The 27,955-nt window shown below is 37.3% G+C and overlaps 3 protein-coding genes and 1 long non-coding RNA gene across 8 annotated transcripts in view; 2 read left to right on the plus strand and 2 right to left on the minus strand.

The window, feature by feature from the left end:
- LOC123520348 (endothelial lipase-like) overlaps window positions 1–6,873 on the minus strand; it is a 13,646-nt gene extending 6,773 nt beyond the window's left edge. For 2 of the 3 annotated variants that reach the window (XM_045282579.1, XM_045282577.1), the window contains exons 1-6: window positions 5,709–5,778; window positions 5,004–5,201; window positions 3,463–3,605; window positions 2,725–2,878; window positions 1,886–1,983; window positions 1,582–1,773 (exon numbers count right to left, since the gene is read on the minus strand). In XM_045282579.1, coding sequence (XP_045138514.1) covers window positions 1,582–1,773; window positions 1,886–1,983; window positions 2,725–2,878; window positions 3,463–3,605; window positions 5,004–5,125 — 709 coding nt within the window. In that variant the 5' untranslated portion in view covers window positions 5,126–5,201; window positions 5,709–5,778. Of the gene's footprint in view, window positions 1–1,581; window positions 1,774–1,885; window positions 1,984–2,724; window positions 2,879–3,462; window positions 3,606–5,003; window positions 5,202–5,708; window positions 5,779–6,736 lie in introns of those variants that run through there. The other variant, XM_045282578.1, reaches the window with a different exon arrangement.
- LOC123520352 lies at window positions 1,997–27,777 on the plus strand. The gene is made up of 2 exons (XR_006679241.1): window positions 1,997–2,179; window positions 27,383–27,777. It is a non-coding gene; the product is annotated as an uncharacterized LOC123520352 (long non-coding RNA).
- Window positions 6,214–8,837, minus strand: LOC123520351 (coiled-coil-helix-coiled-coil-helix domain-containing protein 7-like). Of its 3 annotated transcripts, none has more exons than XM_045282582.1 (4): window positions 8,706–8,837; window positions 7,951–8,086; window positions 7,468–7,566; window positions 6,214–6,904 (listed from the first exon to the last, which is right to left on the minus strand). In XM_045282582.1, the coding sequence occupies exons 2-4, from the start codon at window positions 8,056–8,058 to the stop codon at window positions 6,767–6,769; spliced, it is 345 nt and encodes a 114-aa protein (XP_045138517.1). In that variant the 5' UTR covers window positions 8,059–8,086; window positions 8,706–8,837; the 3' UTR covers window positions 6,214–6,766. The 3 variants fall into 3 exon arrangements, with proteins under 3 accessions (XP_045138517.1, XP_045138516.1, XP_045138519.1); XM_045282581.1 differs by lacking the exon at window positions 8,706–8,837 and adding an exon at window positions 8,576–8,697; XM_045282584.1 differs by lacking the exon at window positions 8,706–8,837 and adding an exon at window positions 8,446–8,571.
- Window positions 22,813–27,592, plus strand: LOC123520350 (27 kDa hemolymph glycoprotein-like). The gene is made up of 6 exons (XM_045282580.1): window positions 22,813–22,963; window positions 24,517–24,659; window positions 24,991–25,112; window positions 25,347–25,501; window positions 25,716–25,869; window positions 26,480–27,592. Exons 1-6 carry the CDS (start codon window positions 22,915–22,917, stop codon window positions 26,700–26,702), a joined length of 846 nt encoding a protein of 281 aa, XP_045138515.1. The 5' UTR covers window positions 22,813–22,914; the 3' UTR covers window positions 26,703–27,592.
- Window positions 27,778–27,955: the final 178 nt, after the last annotated feature.

Raw genomic sequence — 27,955 nt, forward strand, 5'->3', positions numbered from 1 at the left:
CTGAGAGTCACCCACCACACACACCTGAGGTGTGCTAGGCACAACCCTCCTCCTCCTCTCCTCTACCCCCTTCTCTCTCCTTTCACTCACCACAACCACCTCATTCACTCCACTCTCACTCTCCCTCCCCTCCAACAAACCGAACCTATTTTCACACTCAACAGGTTTAGTCCTATCCTCCCTAACTGCCTCCGCTTTCCTTCCCTCGCAACCTGCCATCTCTGCCCATCCTGACTACTATCTTTCCCAGTCTGGCTCGCCTGCTCCCTCTTCCCCACTCTGCTCTTCCCGACAGAGGGCCAAGCCACCCTGTCGCCCTCAGAAGGTCCAACCTTCGGCCTAACACTGATCTCCTGCCTAATTTTTTCCACTGCCTCCCCAAGCCTCTTAACCTCCTCCTTCAACTCAAAGATGAGAACTTCGTTCGCACTTTTCCCCTCACTTAGCTTTCTCATTTCCTCTCGCAATTCTCGGTGCTCAAGAGAAAGAACTAAATTCTCGCTCTTGAGCCTACACACCATACACTCAGAAAAGTCAACGACCTTCCTGTCATGCCCACACATCTCACACACAACAAACTCGCCCAATCCCACCTCAACACTCTTTCATGCACTCAATCACACTCTGATATACCTCAGTAGCTACCGCCATACTAATTTACAATCTGTTAACTCACAAGAACACTATACGTAGCTAACAAACAAATAAAAATACTTGGTGACAGCGGGGTGGGGGAACCGTGGTGGTGGGGGGGGCCTAAGTGAGGTCAACTAATCCTCTTTCAAGGTCAACTTGATGGTTACAAGCCTAGTCTCTTCGCTCTACCAAAATACTTTTAACTCACAAACACTGATTCTAACCACTATTTCACTCTAATCTAACACTTGCAGTACACACTTTCACTTCACTAACACTCAAAAGCACCACACACAGACACCAAGCACAAACACCACTCGCTAACTATAAAAACAACAGCCAAAAACGGAGCACACACACAACACGTCCACTCGCCACCGCAGCTAGCCACCCAAGTAAGTAGAGTCAGAGGGTGACTGACTTACACTTTACACTGTCAAAGTCTTTCAAGTAAATGCAGAATTTTCCCAATTAGTCATTAACTTAAAGGCCTTCCTTTTATCATTTTTTTTCCTGCAAAACACTGATTTATGGAGAAAAAAATAAACTGAATTATCAAGTCACTGGGGTGGCAATGGTGAAGAGCCTCTGATGTCATGCAGGTTCAGAGCATCAGAAAATAAGGAAATGCAAAAGACAGCTGGCCTGCAAAAGCTCACTTCACAGGAACTAGAGTAATACTGTATATAATAATACTTCTACTATTCTACACACTTTTGTTCATCTTGGCAAAGGAAACTCAAAACTATTGATATGTGAGGAACTTGTCACTATTAATTACTGTAATAACAAAAGATCATCAACACTAGGGATTTAAATTAAAAGCCTACCAATGTGTTTAATTTCCTTGGGTTTTATAAAGCCTCAAGTCTTCCTTGCATCTATGCAAGCTGGCCAATACCTCTAGCAATGCTCAGAACAGATACAACAGGGTCTATAACTCACCTGTCTTGGGGAGATACCATGTACTACAGCCTGGCTGTATGTGACCTCCATTAGCATGAAAGTCAATGTGACCAGGTGGGGAGTAAGACCCTATGGTGGAGGTCCGCAGGGTGACAACCAAGGCAGCATCACTGGCGTCTAGAAACTCATCCTTGGTTTTAGGAGGCAGCCATGGGTAGGAGGCATCCAATCCTATCCACATAGGTTGGAGATGAAAAGTAGGTCAAGTTATGTATTCAGTTAAGATGATGCCAAGGGAAAGAGTTTACGTGACAGTCTCAATAAATAAGATATCAATGCTCACCTGTGATTCTTCCAAGAGATCCTGATTTGACTCTATCCCCAACAAGACCACTGATTCGGCCTCCCAAGCTGAACCCAATGACATGGATTTTGCCAAGCCTGGAGACAAACACAACCCAATCCATGATGAGTATCACTTTTAACTCTGATAACTCTTATTAAAATCACATTCAATGGTTGATGAAATAAAAGACTATCCACATACTATCTTTGTTTTCCTTTCTGCTCTCTTAAAACTCATCTTTCACTTAGATGTGATATCTCTCTCTCTCTCTCTCTCTCTCTCTCTCTCTCTGTATGTGTAGTAATCTGAATTTTTTTCTTATATATTCATAACCTTACAGTAGAACATACAACTCTGGTAGATTCATTAATCTTAATTCTTCAGCTGTAATAAGGCAATTCCTTCTATTCCTTAATAAAAGGCCAGTGATAGTTACTGGCTCAAAGCATTATTAACTTGGGAATTGGACTTTGTTTCATAAGGATTAAAAACCAAAGACTAGTGTTTGCTGTGGCTTCCCTATTGACTCCAACTTATAAAACATCAAGAGTGAACTCAGTGAAGATGAGGATAACCTGACAAACTTTTATGATAAAAAAAACTCTAGGGAAAATTTAATTAACGGTACATCAGGAATGCTGAACTTTTCTGCACTGGGCTCTTTAGAAACCTAGAACTATCCCTGAGTGTTTGTGTAAATACATCATTATGAGAAACAATCCATCATTAGGCACTAAACATACTACACCTAACCAATCAAAAGAAGTGAATAAGAAAGTAAGTCAGTACACTCAGTATGAGAACAAAGGCAGTAAAGGCACAACATTCAGACCTACCTCACCCCTCTCTCCTCAACCAGCAAGTCAATGAACTGGGCTGTGGTGTTGGCTATCTGTCTGGTGTTGGCCATCATATAGGGCCGGGAGATGGTGACCAAGTCCCAGTAGTCCACCAGGATCACCAGGCTGCCAGGCTCAGCAACTAACAAGACTGTGTAGGAGTAGCTCAAGTCCATAATGCTGTTGTAACATAACAAATATTCTACAAATGACAAAATATTGTATTAGTTAGCAAAAAATGTATATACAAGACAACCATAACTGACAGACCATCACTGGGACCTGTAGGATACTGAATTACAGATATTAGATTAGAATACATGTAACTAAAATTAACCATCTCATCCAATAAACACATTGATTGATAAGACGGGTTGTACTTATGCCATTTTTTCATAAATACTGTTCCTGATCATTCATTTCTGGCTAAAACTGATAGTATCAGTACAGCCAATACAGTTAACAAAGAAACTGAGCAATTTTCCATTTTGTTTAAGATCTATTTCGAAGGCAAAAATATCTTTGTGCTGAGAAATCTTGTCCTTGAGAAAACGCCTGTAGCCACCATCACAAGTGACAGTTAATTTTTACTTAAACAATAAAAGGCACCACCTTAAAGAGAAAGCCAAACCAGGAACACATAGCAGGTATGGCACAACTCATCCTACTGTTCATCATCATCCAGCCTCCTAAAGTACAATCCCACCAAGAACAGGGAGCTCAGTGGCAACTCACCATCTGTAAGGTTCAGGACCCACATCCGAAAAGATGACTCTGTGTATCCATGAATGATGATGCTAATTTGTGTGTCAGGACTCAGAGGCAGCCCAGCCACTCCAGCACTGGTAGCCTTTACCTCCCTCCGGTCTTCATGGGAACTATCAGACAAGAAAAGAGGTGTGTGTATGTGTGTCTTTTTACCTAGTTGTATTGTACAGGGTCTGAGCTAAAGCTTATTTTGTCCTATCTCTGTATCTATTGTTGTGTAATTTCTCAATTTGCTCTCACTAAAAGCTATAACTACCTCTGCACTTAAACTATTTCAGAGTTCAATGCCTTGATATGGGAAACCATATACCTTGATGTCACTGAGACATTTACTCTTCTTAATCTTTATGTACTTCCTCTTGTCTGTCCATCTTTTTCATATGGTTTACAAATTTGTACATTGTTATCAAATCTCCCTTTTCTCTTCTTTCTTCCATTGTTATTATCATTTGTTTAAATTGCTTATATTAAGTCTTTTCCTTCAATTCTGGCACCATCTTCCTTGCTGTTGTCTGTAGTCTTTCCAAGTTCCGTATAGTTTTCTTTCTGTTTGGAGACCATACCACTGCCGGTACTCCAGCTTGGAACATATTATGGAAGTTATTATTTTTTTTCATCATATCTAACTACATGTAGGTATAAAGCTACCCCCAAAAAAAAACCCACTTATATATTCCTCTGGTGGCAGCATGTCCTGAATAATCACTCATATCTTAACCCATTTTATAGTTCCATGTAGATCTCCTTGTACTTTTTCCCATCTCCATCACATGATATTTCTTAGGATTAAATTTAGTTTCCACTTTATACTCCAAACATAAATCGAGTGAGTTAAGGGGATGGGGAGCAATGACTGTGTTGATGAGGGACAAAAAGTCATGCATTTTCAAGGCAATGTGAGTGGATGATGAGTCACTCTAATGCCGCTATACTACAGTTTAGCTTATTTGCACAGAATGTTTTCCCTCACAGACATGGCAGAGTTGCTGGAAGTAGTGTATCACTGCACAAGGCTTTGATTGAGTTAGTAGCAAGATTTAAATTGCCTTTTTTTTTTTTTTCATACATGCATTTCTGGAACTTTTTTTTATCATACCTCATATGGAGTTGCACAACATTCCAAAAAGATCCTAAATTGGAACTTCAACACTATACAGGCAAAATATACTCACAGCTGAGTTCATCAATGCAACTAACCAAAACAAATGCTAATTAAAGTAACCAATAAAGCATGTACTGTCCTTTTTCTTCAAATTAAAGATTGAAACACTAAATGGAAGACCAGAATAGAGTAAATAGTGCTATAGATGCCATACAATTCTTGAAAGTTAAACCTTAAAAAATTTCTAATATATGTAAAGACAATCTACACAAACACATTACATGTGTATGTACCTTTCTATTATTTGGCATTTTCTCTACCTCCTAAGTGGAATTCAAGAAATTTAAAAGAAGTATAAAAAAAAAAGTTGGTTCACAATAGCGCAGCAGCAGTGTGAACCCCTCACCTGGTGCAGTAATAGAAGAGCACACCCAGCTTCCCAGTGGGATAATTTGGGTAAATCTTCACCACCATAACAGCTACAAGGGCCATCAAGATGGAGACCACAAAAATTTGCCTCACATTCATTTTATGACACTTGCCAGCTTGGATTAGCAATAGTTGATTAAGACTGCTTTCACTTCTTCCATTAAGTATTTTGTACCTGAAATTATTGGTGAGTCTTTACCTATATGGATAACTAGGGTACAACAGTAAGTGAACACTATACAGAGCATCAACATTATTTACTATGTAAGATATAGTACACACCACGGCCAAAAAGAAAATCATTAGTTGAATATTTTGAAAATTTTACTGGACAGTTTTATGTCAACTGTAAGTACCAAAATAAGGCAAAGGATATGCTTTTCAAAAGCACTTGCTGGTGCTTGATCATATGAACCAGCAGCCACCAAAACCATGTGTGTTTGAGAATGACACACACAAATGTGAGAGTAGGGGCACATTTAATTAGAAACTTGGATAATATTGACTTGAACACAACACAGTGACACAATAGAAATGAAGATTGGAAGCAAATAACAATACCATTTCTCAATTATCACTCTTATTGCCCAAAGTGAAAGACTAGAGTGCAATATACTACAGTACTTCACTCATTGTTGGTAAATGAAATACCAAAGATATCCTCTCCCCTTTCTTTTCTTACCTAATTAATATTCAATCTCCTGTATATTAAAAATGTTGTTGTATCTGGTACAAGGTCATCTGCACGTCCTGTGACAATGAGCAGGATGGAAATTACTGAAGTTGTATACCCACATTGATAATGATAAAGTTTGTAAAGAAAGTTGTTGGTGAAATTTAATGTCTTAATTGGAAAGAAAAGCTAATTGAAAAAATAAAGTGGGATAAAGGCATACATATGAGAAAGAAGTGTTAGTAAAAAGCCAAGTGTTTGATTAAGCATGATATAGAAAGGTGCTCTTCTGCTGCTGTTAGCTACTAAAGGAATGCTACCCGAAGGAGTAAGGCATCAGAGAGATATACTTAAAAATAGTACTCCCAAAACTGATGGGGGTGTTGAGCTGCCCTGAGTAAGAAGGCGGCACAACTACCAAGAGCGACACCAAAAGCTTGACTGCAAGTCATATCATGTCAACATTACAGTACAATACTGCAAAAATGAAGACTGAGGAAGGTAAAAGAAAAAAAATCCTTATGTTTCTTTAATTGCTCATCATCACCATATATTATATGCAAATAGTGTCATAGGAGAGACAGACTATTTTAACATTAAAATACAAGACTACATAGGAAAAATTTTCTTTTAACATCGAGTCCAAAATACACCAAACCTTTCCTTGGAGTGTAGGTATGTGTGTGTGTGTGTGTGTGTGTGTGTGTGTGTGTGTGTGTGTGTGTGTGTGTGTGTGTGTGTGTGTGTGTGTGTGTGTGTGTGACTTACTACAGCCTCAGGTCATATTATGGACTCATGATCACCAGATTAAAGCTTATGTAGCTCAAGATAAGTTGAGACCTTTCAAACACCACACATTCCATCCTCAGGTTCAAATGTAGTAAAGGCTGACTCGTGATTCAAAATGTTCAATAATGTGAACAGAGCATGATTTCAGCCTGACCAATGGCAATCTAGACACTGCTAACTGAACTATCTACTGTACATATACATGTGTGTAAAATTTCACCTCCCTGAGTCAATGCATACAAACCAACCATGTTTGATCTGTTTCCAATGATCATCTGCTATTGCTGTTTCTGTTGTTGCTGCTGATATTTCCTTCTCCTGTTTTCCAAATATTCTGCCTTGATTCTGTCTCTCTCCTCAGCAGGTGGCAGATGAGGTACAATACCAGCTCTTCGTCTCTCTGAACGTACGTTGCCCTAATGAAAAAGTTCACATGTTAATAATATCTAAAAAAAAAAAAAAATGGCAGCGGCAGCAGCAGATGATGATGATAAGGTTTTGGAAGGAGCTGAAGACTCAAAAAAGAAATATTGGGGAAGAGAAGAGAAGAGAAGAGAGAGGATAATAAGAGGCAAGGAATAACTGTACTAAATTACCTGAGTATTTGCTGACAAAAAAGAAAATGTAGAAGGTAGTTAAGGTAATTAAATCCCGAAAAAGGATAAATGTTGCAGAATGCTTTATGAGAGGAAATCAATTGTTGTGAAGTTGTGTCAAATACTGCAAAGTTTGTTTCATAAATACTTTGAGTGTTCAATTACCTCATCAGGCTATATAAATGGAAAGGAAAAGGTCTGTTATGATACTGTCATGGTATGGTGTGAAAAGTCAGGTATGTTGTATACTTGTATGAACAGGAGCAAATGTTAATTCTACTATTATGGCCATCTACTGAAGGAGTTTCATGGGACAAGCATTAGAGTAGATTGGATAATATCAAAAGAACCTAGAATTATAAAGTTAAGAATATAATGCTCACCCAGAATTCTTTGCACCTTTTGTAGTTTTCAAAGTATTCACCACAAGTGTTCCTGTTGTAAGAAGATTCTTCTAAGCACTTAAAGGACATTTCATGTTCCTGTGAAATATAAGGAAAATAATTATCATAAACCTTAAGTATATACTGCTCCTGCTTGTCTCTGTATTTTTTCTTTCCTATAACATAAATGAGGGAGGTTTCAAGACACTTACCATCCAACTTCAAAATCCATTGCGTGTTCTTTAGTTTATGGGGACTGGCACCTCAATTATTTTTCTTTTTTTTTTTTTAGCTTTATTTTTTGTTACACTAGGCCAGAGTCCTTCTTCCATACACCCTCCTCCTCTGGGCATCCAGTGAACTCAACTACACCTGTTGACCTTAGTGAGGCTGGCATGTCACCTGACCTGGGTTGCCCTTATCTTTATTGAATGTACTCATAGTCCACAACATCTTAACATTTATCTTGCCAGAAAATATTACCTTGACACAAGGATTTTTCTCCTCATGCTTCAGCTTAGAGCTCCGATGTATGTTTTTCTGCCGACCTTCCTCAGTGGTGGACGGTTCTGTCCAAACCCCATGAAACATAGCTTGTCAGAAGCTTCCTCCTCCACACCTGCAAAACATATAACACTTCATCACTTGCACCGCACCGGCACTCAAAACACTGCACTGACAGTCCTCCACCACACCAACACACTTCACTGCACCAAACAGGTCTGGACATTCTAATCAGGAAAAAGGTGGGCATTGCTACTTTTTTACGGCAAGAAGGGACCAAAATCTAGACCAATATAGCACTAACGAACCCCTATAACATTATAATTACTGTGCTGTTTTGTGTTTACTGATATCTGGTATAACTGCATCCGAACATTTTTTGTTAGCATGGTCTCACATTACGTTCTCTTCATTTCTTGACGAATACATGACTGTAAATGAGTACTAGTACTACGAATTACGCATCTATCTTACTGTAGTTTAGGTTGCTTTTAGGTATCCTTTCCAGCTCCGACTAACAATTTCTATGATGAAAATAGTAGATAGGTTAGATAATAACTGAATACAGAACCTCCGTGGCCTTCTCATCCCTTGGCTGCATTACCTCGGCGTTCTTTGAGTTAAGGAAGCATCAAATGTGTTTGCTTTGCATTGAGGGTATTGGGTTGGCTTAACGGGTCTTCACTTCATCCTGTGGGAAAGCGATGGGAAAAGAAAGTGAAAGAGCAACCCACCTCAAAATGGTGATGATGATGATGTTGATACTTTTACTTTAATCTGATTCATCCCTTACGAACGGCACTACTTACTACCATTCTACATGAAAACTGAGTTGCGAACTTGCGTCTTGCGTGCTTGTATCTGACGCGGTTGTTATAAAAAAAGAAATGAATAAATAGAAAAATATAATAAAATAATAATAATAATAATAATAATAATAATAATAATAATAATAATAATAATAATAATAGTAACAGTAATAATAATGATGATAATAATAATAATAATAATAATAATAATAATAATAATAATAATAATAATGAATACCTTTTTTTTATCTCCTCAATGATAGTTCAATAATAGTTTTTCACTTTTTTATTGTGAGTGTGTTGTATGAACAGTAGGCTGGAGAGAATGACCGTAGGTGTTCTACTTTGCGAAAAAAGGCAGTCCGCCTTGCCCAATTTGCCCTTCAAGACGATACAATGAACCCTGGAACTGAGTACACTCTGGGATATGTTAAGAGCAGCATTAAGGACTTTGTAGAAAGTAGCATTAATGATCAATTGGAGCTTTGTTGCCATAGAGGTAGTGGCACTAACTATGCACGTGTCTCCCAGAGTTGTGTATACACCTCTGGGAGACATACTGGTGTATGCTGTGTGCTATATGCTGCACCAATGGGACACACTTTGCATCACTATGTCACGGAATGTCCTCTCATTGCTACATTTATGCCGCAGGTCAACATGACTTGTATAGCCTCATTGACCATCTAGAGTTCTAGACCCAGCCACTCTCAGGGATATACTCAAGGAATATCTTACGTTTGCTCCCAGACTGTAATGTATACTATATATTTTTTGTATTTGATGCTCTACCCTTGTGTTTTTGTCCAGGGAGTAGGTGGCAAGGTCCATCCTCCTCCCTTGTTGTATTTCAATATTAATGCAACAATAAAATTTAATGTATCAATCAAGATGTGATGAACCAACCAAGGCTGTCTTACATGTTATATTAAATATGTGAGAGAGAGATTGACAGGCAGTGTTATGTTATTCCCTCAATCTTGTGTAAGAAATCGTAGGTAGCATATATTTCGTGGGGAATACGTGTACCGATATCAAAGAAAGCCCTTGATATCAAGGTAACACTTCTGCCAGTTACACAATGGGAGTTGAGTGCGTAGTGTACCGTATTAGGTAAAGACGTCAGCACTTGACTCATTTATTTATCTATTTATTTTTATTTATTTATTTATATATTTTTTATTTTTTTCATTGGCCATCACCTTACCTTGATTCCTTGCCAATCCTGGCAATATAATTTCTCAGTAGGACTAGGAACACCTAGTCCTCTGCCTTAGATGCTACTGCTTTTGATGCTAGAATTACAGAACAGTGCAGAGAGCTGAGGGAAAGGGAACACCGGTATCGTTCGGTGATTATCAGAGGTGTACCCAATATTGATACTCTTGATGTGCAAAATACATTCCAGGGTGTATCCAATTTCTTAATCAATTGGGATGTACTTATCAATAATTTAAAGTATATTGACCCAATAGAAGTTATTTATAGAGCAGACATCCCTAATGACGACGGTAGGATCTCCCTACTACGACAGACAAAGAATCCAAAGCAACATAGTACATACAAAAACATATATGTACACAGAGATTCAACATATGTATACAACCAGCGCCAAGAGCTGTACCGAAGGAGGGAGGCGGCGAGGAGCATTTCGGCTAATTAATTTGTTCCAAGCCAGCACTCAACGGGTGCAGCAGCAGCCGGATGCTGCTGGGGCAAGAGTCCGGCGGGGAGTCAGTAGTATTCTCGGGAAGGGGGAGCTGGGCATGGGCTGACCCCTACTGAGTTGCCCTCCTCTGCTGTTCTTGTGTCTCCTCAGCTCGCTAGGTTGTGCTCTCACACTCAGTACTCAGTAGACACTGAAACTGTTTTTTTTTTTTTTTTTCTATGTAAGAGAGGAGCACTGGCCAAGGGCAACAAAAATATAAAGAAAACAAAATATTTGATTGCCAGTCTCCTTACAGAGCCGATAGAATTAGCCAAAGGATAGGGACAAATGTCTTGAAACCTCCCCTCTTAAATAAAGTCAAGTCATAGGAAGTTGGAAATTCAGACATAGGCAGGAAGTTCCAGAGTTTACCAGAGAAGAAATAATGGTGATATTTAGCGGATCAATAAACGTAATATTATTTTTCTCTACGTGTGTTACCAAGTTGTGGCGTTTTCGTAAGGCTATGAAGGATTTTATTCTATATTCTAATATTTTAGATGTTATGAACTTATAGAATTATTGAATTAAGGAATCATGTTTTAGCAACACTAGAGGAAGAGCGCGCGTATTCTCACCTATTATTTACATGAGCGTGATACATGTGACGCAGATTGCATCCCCCATGACAATTGATAATAATAAAGAATAGAAATAAGTAAAAATAATTTCTAATTATGACTGAATACATATATGTATGTGTGTATATATATATATATATATATATATATATATATATATATATATATATATATATATATATATATATATATATATATATATATATATATATATATATATATATATATATATTTTTTTCTGGTTCCGGGAAGGACGGCAAATTAATTGAAGACCGTGGGCCGCACCGGGCAGCAAAAACACCAGCTACGCCACCGTGGGCTTGGGCCTAGCATCTAGTTAAATAAAAGCGTCTGCATCTTTGTGCCGTCATATTTTCCGCCATTCTCCCCATCTCACCTGCCATTCCGCCCAGGTACACCCCAGACAGGTAAATAAGAGACAAATTAGCCCCCCCAGGTACTCTCCAACTGTATTTACGTGTGTTTGCAATTCATAGATTTATTTATTTGTATTAGGTAGGGAGAGCAGTGCTGACTGCTAGAGAACCACTCTCTCTCTTGCTTTAGTCAGTCTTGCTTAGGCGTCAGTGTATGCGTCAGTTTTTTTTTTTTTTTTTTTTTTTTACTTACAAGAAACAAATGGTCTCTTTCTTTGCTTCCATAGAACACAGGAAGTTTCTGTGTGTGTGTGTGTGTGTGTGTGTGTGTGTGTGTGTGTGTGTGTGTGTTCGTCTTTTCACGTACCTTTATGATCTGTGATGAGTATCCATAGGAGTACGCGGGCCCCAGTTTGGACTACACTGCTATAGGTGCCTCAGGATGGGGTTGGTTGAGTGTTGGCTTATTGTTATAGATGTAGTATACGGCTTCACGAAATGTGTCGGGTTCTTTGTGTATGATGGTTAACGTAATGTTTGTTTTTTTTTTCTTTCTTTCTTTCTTTTTATTGTAAGAAGGGAAAATGGCCTAGGGCAACTAAAAATTAACCAAAATTATCCACTTAGTTAGTTAGTTAGAAAGAGCTAAACATCTTGAAACCTCTCTATGAAATGAGTTCAAGTCACAGAAAGTGGAAATACAGAACCAGGTAGGGAGTTGCAGAGTTTACCAGAGAATGGTGTTATCTTGTCTTGTGATGGAGGAGCCGTAGTTTGTATGTGCTTGTATAGTGTTGTGGTGCCTGATTGCGGCTCCGTCTCGCCTGTTTGTGATGCGTTAGGAGAGAGCGAGGTGTCACTGAAGGTCGGTGACTGCACGCACTATTGTGACATGTGTGCATATTGGCACAGTATCCAAGGCTTAGCTCTTGTACTATATAGTGTTGTGGATGGTAGGCATCCTGTTCTTCATGATTAGATTTTATTACTTTGATCTTGCGCTTCAGCGTCAGTGAGCTTGACGTTGTTGTGGATAATCTTATATATATATATATATATATATATATATATATATATATATATATATATATATATATATATATATATATATATATATATATATATATATATATATATATATATATATATATATATATATATATATATATATATATATATATATATATATATATATATATATATATATATATATATATATATATATATATATATATATATATATATATATATATATATATATATATATATATATATATATATATATATATATATATATATATATATATATATATATATATATATATATATATATATATATATATATATATATATATATATATATATATATATATATATATAAAATACTCCTGCTACTCCTGAGTTTCTTTCCATCACCCACCAACCCACCTGTTCCACATTGTTACAATATATATGTATATATATATATATATATATATATATATATATATATATATATATATATATATATATATATATATATATATATATATATATATATATATATATATATATATATATATATATATATATATATATATATATATATATATATATATATATATATATGTGTGTGTGTGTGTGTGTGTGTGTGTGTGTGTGTGTGTGTGTGTGTATATATATATATATATATATATATATATATATATATATATATATATATATATATATATATATATATATATATATATATTATCATTATTATTTTATCTATTTTTTTTTCAGTCGGCGTGGTTTTCTTGAATAACAACTTGTACACCCTAGCCTGGGTATCATACTCGTGTGGCCCCGTCTCCATATCTACACACATCCAACTTTCCTTTAAAACTATGCACACTCCTTGCTGACACCACCTCCTCACTCAAACCATTCCATACCTCCACACATCTTTGTGGGAAACTATATTTCTTCACATCCTTCAAGCATATTCCCTTGGCTATCTTTTTACTATGCGATCTCGTAGTTCTATTTAAGTTTTTCTCTCTCAACATCATTTGCTCATTATCCACTTCATCCAGTCCGTTCAACAGTTTATAAACCTGTATTAAATCTCCTCTTTCTCTTCTTTGTTCCAAGGTAAGCAAATTCATTTCTTTTAATCTCTCCTCATAGGTCATTTCTGCCAATTCCGGAACCATTTTTGTTGCCATTCTCTGCAATCTCTCCAACTTCCTTATATGCTTCTTTTTATAAGGGGACCAAACCACTCCAGCATATTCCAATCTTGGTCTAATTACCGTACTAATTAATTTCTTCATCATATCGTTATCCATATAATGGAAGGCTAATACAATATTTCTTATCAAATTATACGTTTCTCCAAACATCTTATCAATATGAGCCTCAAACTGCCCATGGTCTTGTATTATCACTCCTAAATCCTTTTCCTTTTCCACCTTTTTCAACACTACTTCTTCACCCATTTTATATGACCCTCTTGGCCGTCTTCCACTCTTCCCCTTCTCCATCACATGACTTTTGCTCAGATTAAATTCCATTTGCCATCTCTTGCTCCACTCCCAAATCTTATCCAGATCTGCCTGTAAAATTTCACAATCTTCTTCACTCTTCACACACCTACACAACTTCGCATCATCCGCAAACAAATTAATATAACTGTTTACTCCCGCTGGCATGTCATTAATATATACAAGGAAAAGTATTGGTGCCAGCACTGAGCCTTGTGGGACTCCACTCTCCACCACCAACCAGTCCGACTTTGCATCCCTTATTACCGTTCTCATCTCCCTCCATCTCAAGTAGTTTTCCATCCACTTTAACACTTTTCCTTTCAGTCCTCCATAAATCTCTAATTTCCATAGCAGTCTCATGTGAGGTACCTTGTCAAAAGCTTTCTTTAAATCCAAATATACACAGTCCATCCATCCTCTCTCTCTTGTATTTTGTCAACCACTCTTGAATAAAAGCTCAGTAGATTTGTTACACATGACCTCCCTTTCCTAAAGCCAAATTGATGATCCGATAATAACTTATGATCCTCCAGGAACCGTATCCAATATTTCTTTATCACCCTCTCACAAATCTTACCGACCACACTTGTTAGAGACACAGGTCTATAGTTAAGAGGCTCTTCCTTACTGCCTCCCTTATAAATGGGCACCACTTCAGCTCTTTTCCACTCTACTGGTACTTCCCCTGTTTCTAATGAACACCTTATAATATCATATAATGGATCAATCAATTCTTCTCTACACTCCTTCAATAATTTTCCTGAAACTTCATCTGGTCCCATCGCTTTATCATCTTTAAGTTCCTCCAACATTTTATATAACTCCTTTTTAGGTATCTTAATGTCCTCCATGTGCACATTTCCTTGTACATTCTTAGGCTTTACAAACATTGTTTCTTCAGTAAATACTTGCTGAAACCTATTATTTAGCAATTCCGCTATATTCTTAGGGTCATCTACTATCCCTTGCTCTCCTTTTAATCTTTCAATGGACTCTCTCTTTTTAAGTTTACCATTTATGAACCTGTAAAACAATTTTGGATGTTCCTTACTCTTGTCTACAATATCTTTTTCAAATTTTCTTTCTTCCTCCTCCTTACCCTCACATACTCATTTCTCGCCACTCTATAATTCTCCTTATTTAGTATATTCCTGCTCTTTTTCCATCTTTTCCAAGCCACATCTCTCTTTTCCTTAGCCTTAACACAAGTTGCATTAAACCAATCCTTTCTTCCTTCCTCTCTCGGCTTATACTTTGGTACAAATTTCATAACTGCTTTTTTATAATATTTCATAAAAATCTCATATTTCTTTTGCACTTCTCTGATTTGTAACATCTCCTCCCAATCTAATTTTCTGAAATAATTTTTCAAACTTTCTGTGTCCATCTTTCTATAATTCAATCTACCACTCCTGTATGTCTCGTCTTTCCTTCGCTGTGTTGTTGCTATCTGCATTTCCATAACCACATGATCACTTTTTCCCAAAGGACATTTGTAGTGTATATCTCCACATAGGTACACTTCTCTTGTTAACACCAAATCCAGTCTAGCCGGTTCATCATCTCCTCTATATCTAGTATTTTCCTTCACCCTCTGTTCCATCATATTTTCCATCATTAGATTAAGAAATCTCTCTCCCATGCTTCTTCTCCAACACCACGTACTAGATTTTCCCAATCCACCTCCTTACAATTAAAATCTCCTACTAGTATCACCTTTCTTTTTCCAGATAATACACTTTCCAAACTCTGTAAAGTATCCTTGATCATATTGTCGTATTCCTTAATGTCCAAGAATTTGTTTTAGGAGGTACATAGGTCACCATGATTATTAATTCTTTTCCATCACTTTTTATCCTTATGCTTATCACTTCTGCGTTGTTCTTCCCATACCAAACCTTATCCACATTTATTTATTTCTTCGTCATAATCCTAACTCCTCCTCCACCTTTACTCTCTCTATCCTTTCTCCATATATTATATTTATTATCCAAATTTATCTTTGTTTTTTCATGCAATTTTGTCTCAGTCAAACACACTATATCAGGCTTCTCCACCATCATATAGTCTTGCAATTCCAATCTACTTGACAGTATCCCATCTATATTAGTATACATTACGGTCCACCCACTGCTCCCTCTAGGGGTTTCTCCGCATTCCTTCTTTCCACATACCACTTTCTGACTCTCTCTCCTATAACTCTCCAAAAACTTTCTCTTTCCTCCTCAGACCGCTCATCATTTTTCCTTCTCTCCTCTTCCACCAATTCCTCATATCTTCTCCTCTCTTCCTCATTTCTATTCTTTCTCACAAACACCTCTTTACAACCTTCTATCTCTCTTAACTTTGATGTTCTATATAGGATATCCTCTGCAGATTGTTGTGACTTCAGTACTACTTTAATCTGTCTGCTCACTCCCTCCTTATACGGACCCAGTCTATGGATCTCTTCCACTTCTTCTTGTAGGTCTTTTTTTTCCTTAATTCTCTTAGGCTTATATGTTATATTTTGTTCTTTCATCCCAAATAATAACACACTCTTCTTCTTTTCTGCTATTTCCCTTATCAATGTTTCCTTATTCTTCATTACATTAACCAGTTCCTTGGACCTTTCTTTTTTGTCTTCCTTCAACTGATCTTTAATTATTTTTTGTAATCCAACCATCTCTGCTTCCCTCGACTCAGTCCATTGTGTTTTCTTCAGTTCCCATTCCTTTTCAAACCTTTCAATCTGCTCACTAATCATTTCCTTAAAGTCATCTTTCTCCTTTACTACTCTCTCCATTGTGTGTGTGTGTGTGTGTGTGTGTTGGTTTTCGTAGAATTAGAAATGGTCGGTTCCAAACTCAAAACTCGCCTGGGTGCCTCGCGTCGCTCGACTTATTTCCCGGAATCTAACGTCCATGGGCAAAAAGCATCCCATGTGTTCCTGCTTCGTCTCCCTTTGTTTATCGTTGAATGAGCATCACCGTGACAAACACATTAATCCGAAACATTTCGTAATAATCCATGAATTATTTGGTGTTTGTATATTAAGTGCGACTGCTAAACAAACCACCATGGGGCTAAAGAGATTTCCGAACTTCCAAGTGCACTGCCAGCCCTCTGTGGTAAAGAAGGAGAGATACACGACATGGTTCAAGAAATAATTCTTATCTATAGGTACGGAAATAATACGCACGGCAACACTTCGGCAGCAGGAGCTGTGGAAGTGCGCATCAACGATCACCATTTCTTGCCACCAACGAGTCTTCCAATAAAGGTCAGAGGGATGTTGAATGTTCATTTGTCCACTTCATTAATCATTTGTAGCAATTCCTCGTTGTTTTCAGTATGTATGGGAAAACTATAGTTACCTGCCACAAAATGTGTTTCCTTGATGTTTTTTAATGTCTGGAACGGATTAAATCAATTTACATTACTTCACGTGGGAAATATTGCTTCAGTTTTCGTTGATTCAGATTTCGTCAGACTTTTTTAACGGATTTTTCACGAAACCGAGATTCCACTGTGTGTGTGTGTGTGTGTGTGTGTGTGTGTGTGTGTGTGTGTGTGTGACCGTGATATTTCAGTGGATTGCACCACCGCATTCAATTTCTTGTTTATGAATTGATCAGTTTATTTATTACTTATTTTTATTATTATTGTTGTTATTATTATTATTATTATTATTATTATTATTATTATTATTATTATTATTATTATTACTATTATTGTTATTGATAGTAGTAGTAGTAGTAGTAGTAGTAGTAGTAGTAGTAGTAGAAGTAGTAGTGGTGGTGGTGGTGGTGGCAGGAGCAGCAGCAGCAGCAGCATTTCACCCAGGAGCCATATTTCAACACTTTAGGTTGTAAATAATTTCCAAGGTCTGAGCCTCTGAGGTCCCCGTCTTTTTTTTTTTTTTTTTTCCATTGATGGCACAGGATATTAAGAGAGAGGTGGATATCCTAGTTATCTTCACTGGGTGCTATTAAAATCAAGAATCATGATTAAAAAGTAATCGAGATGTGCGCCGAAGCATTTCAGAATTCATTCTTTGTTGTGGTTTCGATGCTTCGATCTTAAATATGTATCTTGTTTCTAAGACCAGTAATACAAGTCAACCTGTGCATCAGAGGATAGGGAAATCCAATCAAGGAAAGTGGAACAGACCTCTGTCTTGGACGTTGGAAGCCGTAGGTAGTAAGCGAAAGCAGGCCAAGCTCGAATTAGAATCAGTCATGACTCCTAAATTAATGAACTTGCTGCAAACTATAGGGCTCCTTCATTCTAAAAGATCAAGGGAAAGAAAATCTGCCTATCGAAATCACCCTGTCTGAGATGGATAAAATTGCAACCATCATAATGATCACTGTGAAACAGTAACCAAATCAAGTATAGTAATGACAATGAGGCACCGGCACTGGCAACTAAGTGGGCTCTTTTTTTTCTTTTTACTTTTTTTAACTCTTTCTGTTCCCCTTGCCCAGTTTTTCCCCTCTAACATTAAAAACGACAGGAGTGGAAGCTATACGAACAAAAGCTAGATTTAAAAGACACTACATAAAGTACTGCTGAAAAAAGTGTGTGTTTGTTTCACTGTTTGATCTGCTGCAGTCTCCGACGAGACAGCCAGACGTTACCGTACGGAACGAGCTCAGAGCTCATTATTTCCGATCTTCGGACAGGCCTGAGACCAGGCACACACCACACACCGGGACAACAAGGTCACAACTCCTCGATTTACATCCCGTACCTACTCATTGCTAGGTGAACAGGGGCTACACGTGAAAGGAGACACCCAAATATCTCCACCCGGCCGGGGAATCGAACCCCGGTCCTCTGGCTTGTGTGTGTGTGTGTGTGTGTGTGTTCACTGTTTGATCTGCTGCATTCTCTGACGAGACAGCCAGACGTTACCCTACGGAACGAGCTCAGAGCTCATTATTTCCGATCTTGGGATAGGTCTGAGACCAGGCACACACCACACACCGGGACAACAAGGTCACAACTCCTCGATTTACATCCCGTACCTACTCACTACTAGGTGAACAGGGGCTACACGTGTGTGTGTGTGTGTGTGTGTGTGTGTGTGTGTGTGTAACTGGAACAGTATGTTTATTTGAAAAGAAATTTTGTAGATGGATTAGAACCTGTTATCAGATTACTCAGCATCCAGTTATAGATGATTTGAAATTAAAAACTGGAAATCTTACCCTGGTGAATGTTTTGATTTTTTCTGAAGTATTATTGAAAATTCTTTGAGAGGTATGGTCTTGCATGCAAATGAAAGTCATCGGTATAGATTACCAACATTTATACAGATTCCGTTCTCCGCCCTAGACCTGAACGAAGACAAGGTGCCACAGGGGAAACAAAGTAAGGCAGTGCTAATTTGAACCTTTGCTCCAATGTTGTCGTACAGTATTATAGCTTTGTTTATAGAGTTTATCCGTTTTGGTTTTGTTTATTAATAAGAGAGGAACGTTATAGAATAGAGATGGAGAACTGTATCAGTACACTCCTCTCTCTCTCTCTGAATGTCGCAATTTATATGCGATTCACAAGATTAACAGCATCCATGTTGGTTTCAAGTGAAGCCTACGATAGCCGCTGTATACAAGATACCGGGTGGCTGGGGCAAAGAATACGTAACACAGGCTATGCGGGGTGAAGTGGACAGGCTGCTGCCCTCTGGAACTACTTGCTTGAACTTACCTCAGTCAGAAAACACGTATGTCAGCTTGGCGCCACCCCTTGACCTACACCGCATTTTTTTGGTGAAATCATTTACCTGTAATATTAACTAAGCTCAACTCTTTCATCTCCCCCTTTAGCGTGCGCGCGCGCGCGCGTGTGTGTGTGTGTGTGTATGTTTGTGTATGTGTGTGTGTGTGTGTGTGTGTGTGTGTGTTTGTTTGTTTGTTTGTTTGTTTGTGTGTGCGCGCGCGCTCATTCATGTTTGTGTACACATGCATCTAGCTATATAGCATGCCACAGCAATTATAGCAATGATGGAGCAGTTGCACTTCAAAAATATTTACTCTGATTAAACTTGTAGTTACCTTTAAAATTTTCTAGCAACACACATAATTATAATTACATAATGGAAACATTAATTACAATTCAATCACAATTAGTACAAAATAGTTGCAAATATTCAGTGAAAGGTAAATGTTTTTATTAAGAAAAAGCACAGACAGATTCTGACTGGTATATTTTCTGCCAAGTGCGCCAGAGCCTGCCGACCGTCACCAAGGCAGTATGAGAGAAGGCCCCAGCTAACTGCTGTATTCTTAAACGTTTTGTTCCCTCACTAAGATAATGTTAAAGATCACTGAGAAGACGTGTTTTTGCACTTTTTTTTTTTTTTTTTAAGAATTCTTGTTGAGTCATTACTAGACTCATGAAAATTTTTTCAAACCCTCATGATCATGATCAGGAGGTAATAGTGTTGCAAATATTGGAGAGAGAGAGAGAGAGAGAGAGAGAGAGAGAGTTGAGACTTACATAATAAAAATAAATTAGTTTGGGAGTAAGAGAGGCACTACACGTTATAACCCATTAGAAGAACGATGTCTGTTTTAAATATGATTTTTGACTGACTAATACTCCAGTCTCAGGATGTTGTGATGAGGTGTGCTTCATTCAGGGTTTTGACCGTGAACCTTTCGTTACGATGGTGATTGTCATAATAACCTTACAAACTTTTCCTAAATGCTAACAAAGGGTAACGTAAATATGATGACTGACAGAAAACCAAAGAACATGAGATATCATCACATGCATTTATTCTTACAACAGTCTGTGGTCACCACAAGAGTGGACGTTCTGAGTGGTCGAGATCATGTGCACTTGTCGGCAATAGGATAACTCTCTCTCTCTCTCTCTCTCTCTCTCTCATTGACGGTCCTATGTGACTATTTCTTATATCCGAGAAGGCATTGCACCGTAGCAGACAACTGATACATAAACAGTACGCGCATGCTTGCAAACTAAGTAACAACTGTATAGATGTCACCGTTCACATTTCACACTCCTGCGACTCAAACTTCAGTGCAGCTGCACTTGAGGCTTGGTGACGCATAGGAAGGATCGTTTACCACAGCCGACAGTGAATAATCAATTCTCTTTTAACTAAGTACTAGTATATTGTACTTATGCATGGCTCCCTTTAGCAGTGTTCTCCAGTAAGTACGAGTATGTAGACACACAGTAATAATACTATTGGAGGATCCATGGCACAATCGCATAAACAGTGACATGATTCGCATGTTGGCACGCACGACACCTCTCTGTAATGTTGTCTGTCTGATCCTCGACCCTGCATAGATTATATCAATTGTATAGATCATTCAGTTCGACTTACATGTGTGTTTATAGGATAGAACAAGAAGGGGATACATGTATCGTTGTAAGGCGAACTGTTGGGAAATCTTTATCTAGCTACTATTTGATCACCCCCTTGATTAGACCCATGTTTAAGCCGATGTGTTTGGAAAGAAGAGGCATGGGGTGCTATCATATCCTATCCTTAACAATAAAAATGTGGAGGTTTAAAATTCACATCGATTCCTTTAGAGAAGAGCTTTCTTGGGTTGTCTATCTTATTAAAAGAACGAATATTTTTAAGCTTTTGGTGAACGACTGAATGGTGGGTGGTGGGTGGCATCTCACCGAGAAATATTATTGATCAGTAAAGGTGTGGTTCATACTTTCTACAAACAGACGATCTTGTGTGTGTGTGTGTGTGTGTGTGTGTGTTCTAACTGCTGAAAAATCGTATTAGTGCAAATAAAGAACTAATTATTAGTGTATTGTGTTTACTGTTTTGAGTATATACTGTAAGTAGTGAGTCTTCTTCTAATAATAGCCTATAACAGAGAATAACGATAGTATGGTAATTGTACGTATTTCTTACATGTCATCTGTGTGTTATTATTGCATGGAAGCCTGGCTGAATTTACTTTCTACGTAGGACATTAATTGTAGATGGAGGTGTTGTGGTTAAGACAAGAACCCATGGCCACAACTCCCACTTGGAGCCAATAATTTATTGTTAAGAATAAGAATATGTCTTTAATTACCATGTTTTATAGGCTGATAAACCTTGTGAAAGCAAGATTCAAGATGGTCATTATACAGTTCAGTAGTGATTTTCAGTTGTCTCATCAAAAGGAATATATCCGCACTCAGAGATGTTACTTATATTCATTTACGTTTGTGTCGATAGATAAACACTTCAATAACGAAGCTACGCAAGGACAAATTACGCGGATTGACCCGAATCAGGATTGCCAATTCTACCAATTCTTGACGTCATTCAGAATGCCTAAAGGAAAAATAAGCAGTTTGCCCATTGCAACTAATCTAGCAGTCAGCGGATTATTATTTATAGCAATGACCGGAATTTTAAATTTGTAATCTAAAATACATAATGTGTTTATGTACGCGTAGTTTTTGTTTTGTTTTCATTAGTCCACCTGCGACGTTGGTTGGTCAACTTGAGTGCACGTGCACCCAGAGGATGGAGGACAGAGGATATATTGATGGTTAGCTTTACCTATGCATTGTTCCACGTCAAGTATGACTGATCTGCTTCCTGTGTGTTTTCTTAACCCAGGTACGGTAGTGTATCGTATTCCCGGGAATTGTACGGCAAAACTGAAACTGTCATATGCAGTTCCATAGATATGCTTTATTAATTTTATTATTGTTGTTGTTGTTGTTGTTGTTATCATTATCATTGTTATTATATTGGGCAATTTTTTCTCTGGAAGGACAGAGGTATTGGGCGGTCTCTGTTCAGTTGGGCGGCGAACTTAACACTTTTAGTTGGCAATTGGTACTTGGCAACCCAAGTAGCAGTGAGGTGAGGTGCGGACTGCAGAAAAGAGAAGGGTACAGTTGAGGCCTCACTGCGGAGTGTGTGGTGTGACCTTCTTTGTAACAAAGACAGGATTAGAAGACAAGGACAGGATGGGCTACCATCTGCTTGCCTGCCTAGTGGTGGTGATGGTGGTGTTAGGTGGGTCATGCATTGTGCTTCACGTAACACTCATAGGGACACTGAAGGATAGGTGTAGTGATGTTAGTCAATTCGATCCACAAAACCATGTAGTGTATCCGTATTTCTCGTTGCTGATGATCAAGGCTGGGACCAGTGACATTTGATTATTGGAAAACTCTTCATTAAGTATATTTTGCCGACGTTGCACAGATCAAAATCTTGAATCTTCCTGGCTAGTAAACGCCTCTAAATAGCTCGTCAACTGCATGCAGTCCTGCAGCTGCACCTGGAACAGTTTCGTAGGTAATCTGGAAAGCAAGTTGAATCTTAGCAATAGCGGATCCTCGTTTAGCCGTTACCTTTCTCCAGGACAAGCAAGCTTCCTGGGGGAGTTGGCGGGAAAGCAGATTTTTTGTGGTGTGATAGACCAAAAAGTTTTGGAGAAAAACCACTGGTGAAGATCCCAAGAAAATCAACAAAGAGGGAATATCCGTTCTGTATGCTGTGCTACAATATCGTAACTTTGCTAAACCCTTCTCTCCTTGTCACTACTACACATTCCTAACCAGTAAAATTAAAGTTTATCAATATATATGTATAGGGCTGGTGAAGTGGCAGTGGGAGCCAGAGTATGCCAAATTTTGACACGTGATGCCATAATCTTAAAACGAACTTTATCTAACCTGGATCTCTGCCTTTTCAGGACACAATTATGTACTTGTATGTTTCCTATTACAGAATGTTTAAACTTGTTAAAATTAAGGCTTAAGCTAATCTAGCCTAACCTGGTGACTTTGTCCCCATCCCCATTTTAAAACTTAATTTACTTAATTTAATTCCTTTAATTGTGCTAACATAACCTAATTATTGTTTAGTACCTTAATGGGAAACTAAAAATACAATACAAGGTGTGGTTGGTCACCCTCCTCTTCCTCATCTTCAAAGGATATTTGTGCCTCCAAATGTTCAGTACACCGTTGATTTCAGCAACCGCCAGTGCAAACTTGATCATTTTACACCCAGGTCATCTTATGGAACTATATAATATCTTGGTACTTAAGTTTGCATCCACTGCACTCACCTGCCATTGTGACACTATTGCTTCCCCTGTATACACTCGTGTATACACTCGGTGATAGAAAATAATTGTTGTATTTAATGATATAGTATTTTATGAACTACATCAGCAGAGCTTGGATAGCACTGCTATCAGATGATTTTTTTTATTTTTTTATCAGGAAACCTATTCTTTGTGTTGAGGGGAATACTAAAATAATTTGAAAGCTGCATTTATAAATTGTTTACAAGATATATCACAGTTTTAAGACATAACTTTGAAGTATTATAGTGTTGCACATGTTCATTTTGTTACTTTGGTTCTACATGAATCTTAACAGGCATAGCATTGATTATTGAAAAGGAGCCAAGCTAATTTCTCGCAAGAAATTTGAATAGAACACTATGTAGGTGGGAAGATATTCAGAAAAATTAATACAATGGGCTTAAAAAATGGGTAGCTACTAGAAAGAAAATGTAATGTAGGTCCCTTATTATGGACTCTGGATTCACAGGTAATGTTGGCGTTGTGCCTGTGGTGGGCCAAAAGGGAGATCCCCAAAACCTTCCCTTTAACAATGCAACCAAGACTCAAGTGTCTGAGTGGTTGGACCGCTGCAATGCCACTGCTGGTGAGGGGGCTGTGAAAGACATAAAGGTGAGATGGTTTTTTTTTCTCCCCTCTGGCTATATCTGGATAGTTGTATGTACAGTAATGAGAGTATAATTAGTTTTACTGGAATAGTGCAGTTTCAACTCCATTCATAGACTTTTCATAGCTCCAAGATCTTTCTGCTTGTCATGACAGCCTGTGTTGGAAAGAACAGTAGATAGGGATGAATCTTTCACACTTTTCAGAATAGTTAGTTTTAGATGCTTTTCTGTTATGGCTGCTCTTTTGAGTGAAGTTCTCAGGATGAAGGATGAGGGTTGTATTTAACAGTATGACTTTAATAAGCTTGTATATGTAATAGTATCTCTATCAACAGAATTCTGTTGGAGAATTAATGGAATGTGTACAGAAACACATCAATTTTAACAAACTGGAGGAGGAAGTGAATGCAAGCATTGCAAGAGGAGAACTGGATGTGGTCTTCAAGAAGTACTGCAAGTATGTACATGTTTTGTGGATGCTAAGAAATAAGGAATGCTGACATGCAAAAGAAAGTTTATTCCAGACTGCTGTACATAAATGGATGTGAATGTCTAAGTAATATAATAATGTTAGAATAACACTACAGTAAACAATGACAAATGTACTGTATATTTTGCAGGAGGCATTGTAACAGAATGGTAGCTTGTTATGAATATGAGTAAGTGTTGTTCATTTCTGACTGACTTGCAGGAGAAGAAGTAGGCTCATGGCTTGTGCTGAGGACATGTTTACAAAAGTAGAGCGTTGCGCTGATGAAAAACAGAAGCAGGACCTCAACATTACGCGCAGGGTTATTCATGCAGGAATAGACTTTGTGTGCCACAACGATGGTGATAGAATTGCTCGTAAGTATGCTTCTTCATGGTTCTTATCTCAATGAATGAATAGAGTAGATAAAAATTTTGCTTAGAAGTCAAGCTTGGATTTATCTTCAGTATATGGCAAATCCCATTAGTCTCTCTCTCTCTCTCTCTCCAGTATATATATATATATATATATATATATATATATATATATATATATATATATATATATATATATATATAAATTTTTTTTCAGTTTTCATGGCCGAAAAAGGACAGGAATGTCTTAAGAATCACTCAAAGAATATTGAGGAATGCATTGAAGAGAAGGTCCCAAGAATTAAAGACTACAAGAATAATAGTGATGGAGTAGATATTACAACATTTACTATTGATGAAGAGAATTGCAAGTAAGTATACTTTATATAAATTGAATTTTATATTTTTGTAGAGTATGCTTCAGACAGTTTTGTTTAGTTGCTTCCCTTACATGCAAATTGGAATTCCAGATGTAAAAAAAAACAAAGAAAAGCACAACAATAACTTTATAAAGTGATTATAGTAAGTATAAAGTGAGGACTCTTAAGATACAGGTTTCATTTCACTAAGACATGTACCTCATCATTATCTGTATATTTGTTTGGTTAGGTTTTGTCTGATAGTAGCTTAATAATTTCTTTTAATTCATGTTATGTGTTGCGAGGTGACTAGTTAAGTTTTGTGTGTACAGAGAACTCAATATAGCTCAAATTGAGTCTTTTATTCAAAATGGGTGTCTTTTATTCAAAACTTTAGGATCTGAAAGCTTTTGTAATGGTGACATGACACATTACAATTTTATAACCTAATTAACATTTTGCTTTTATTTTTACTATTAATATTTCTTTAATCTGCATCCACTTTTAGTTTATAATTTAGCGTCACAATTTGCTCATATATTGCATACACTTAACTGTTTATGCTTTCATGAGTTATTGCAATTTATTGTAGCAAATTTCTAAGCTTCTCCTTGATTTGCAGGAACTTGCAAGGAGTACAGGAGTGTGTGGTGAAACATACATCCAAGTGTGATGATGAAACCCCAGCTAATATTTTAGGATCCCTCATGACACAGATGCTCAAGGTGACGCCATGTTCTCAGGCAAACGGTGCTTCAACCCTCTTGTCTCATACTCAGCATCTTCTTCCTCATTTACTCACTCTGCTGGCTGCTGCTCTTACTGCGGCCAACTTACTTCTATAGACTAGTTATTTATTTGTACGTGTGAATTACATTTAATTCTCTTGAGTTGAACCAAAGCAAAATTAAAAGTTTCAGTATTATTTAAGATATGAATCTTAAAATTTACAGAAGGGAAAAGGCATCTTTAATAATACTAGCATGAAAAATAAATGCTAGAATTGGGTGTCTATACTTTGGTCAAGGGTTACATAATTATCAGTAAGAAGTGTATTGTACAATATTTATTGAATCTGATAGTGTTAGGACGTCATGTTTATCGTTTAGAAAGTTTAATAGGTGTATAATGTTTTTCTGACTTGTCTTCATATGTATGGAGCAAAATGTTTCCTCCCTTTGATGCTTTTTGGTGATGGAGAAGGATTTACACCTAGGAGATCATCCACAACTCCATAAAGGGTGGAAGAGACTCTTTTACCAATCCAACCCCCATTAGTGAAAAAATGTTTTGAAAGAAATGGTGTATAAAGTATAGAATAATATAATCATTACATGTCTTGGAGAAAAATAATACTGATCTTACAATATACTTCCAAAACTGGCTAATCAATTTTTTCTCCATAATTTTCAATAGATTTTGTAATCTAAGCATGTCACATTGATTTATTTTATTTCCCCCCAAAAAAATGTAATATGGTGTGTTGGATGTACATTCCAGTTCCAGATAGGTGTTGACAACTCAGGTCTCTCTCTCTCTCTCTCTCTCTCTCTCTCTCTCTCTCTCTCTCTCTCTCTCTCTCTCTGAATGCATTAAAGTAGTTTCAGTATTAAGCTATTGTGTACTGTGATGATACTCTAATCCACTCATCATTTTCACTGCAATTCTTTGTGAAATTTTATTCAGGTTCACTTCAATTACGGTTGGAACCTTAATACAAGCTCCCTAGATCTTGTGTATTTGTTATATTTCCAATAACCTATGTAGAAGACTTAATTGGATATGAATCGATAGTGGTTATTTTTTATTTGGATTGTATTTTGAACGTAGAACAGTAGGTTGTAAATTGACGAACAATTTAAATCTATAAAAAATTATTTTTGTTGAGTGAAACCAGGAATAAATATGCTACCATATAATGCTCAGTGGTTTATAAAAGGAAGATCCAGATTTAATTATGAAAATAGGCTAGTGATAGTATGTTACAAGTTATAGTAACCATTTTATCTATTAAAATAATTTATTGAGTGAAATGTGGGAAAAAAATTACCAGCATATAACATTAACTGGTTTATAGAAGGAAAATAGAGATTTACTT

The sequence above is a fragment of the Portunus trituberculatus genome, chromosome 46 (assembly GCF_017591435.1).
Source record: "Portunus trituberculatus isolate SZX2019 chromosome 46, ASM1759143v1, whole genome shotgun sequence".
In the NCBI taxonomy this organism is placed as follows: Eukaryota; Metazoa; Arthropoda; class Malacostraca; order Decapoda; family Portunidae; genus Portunus; species Portunus trituberculatus.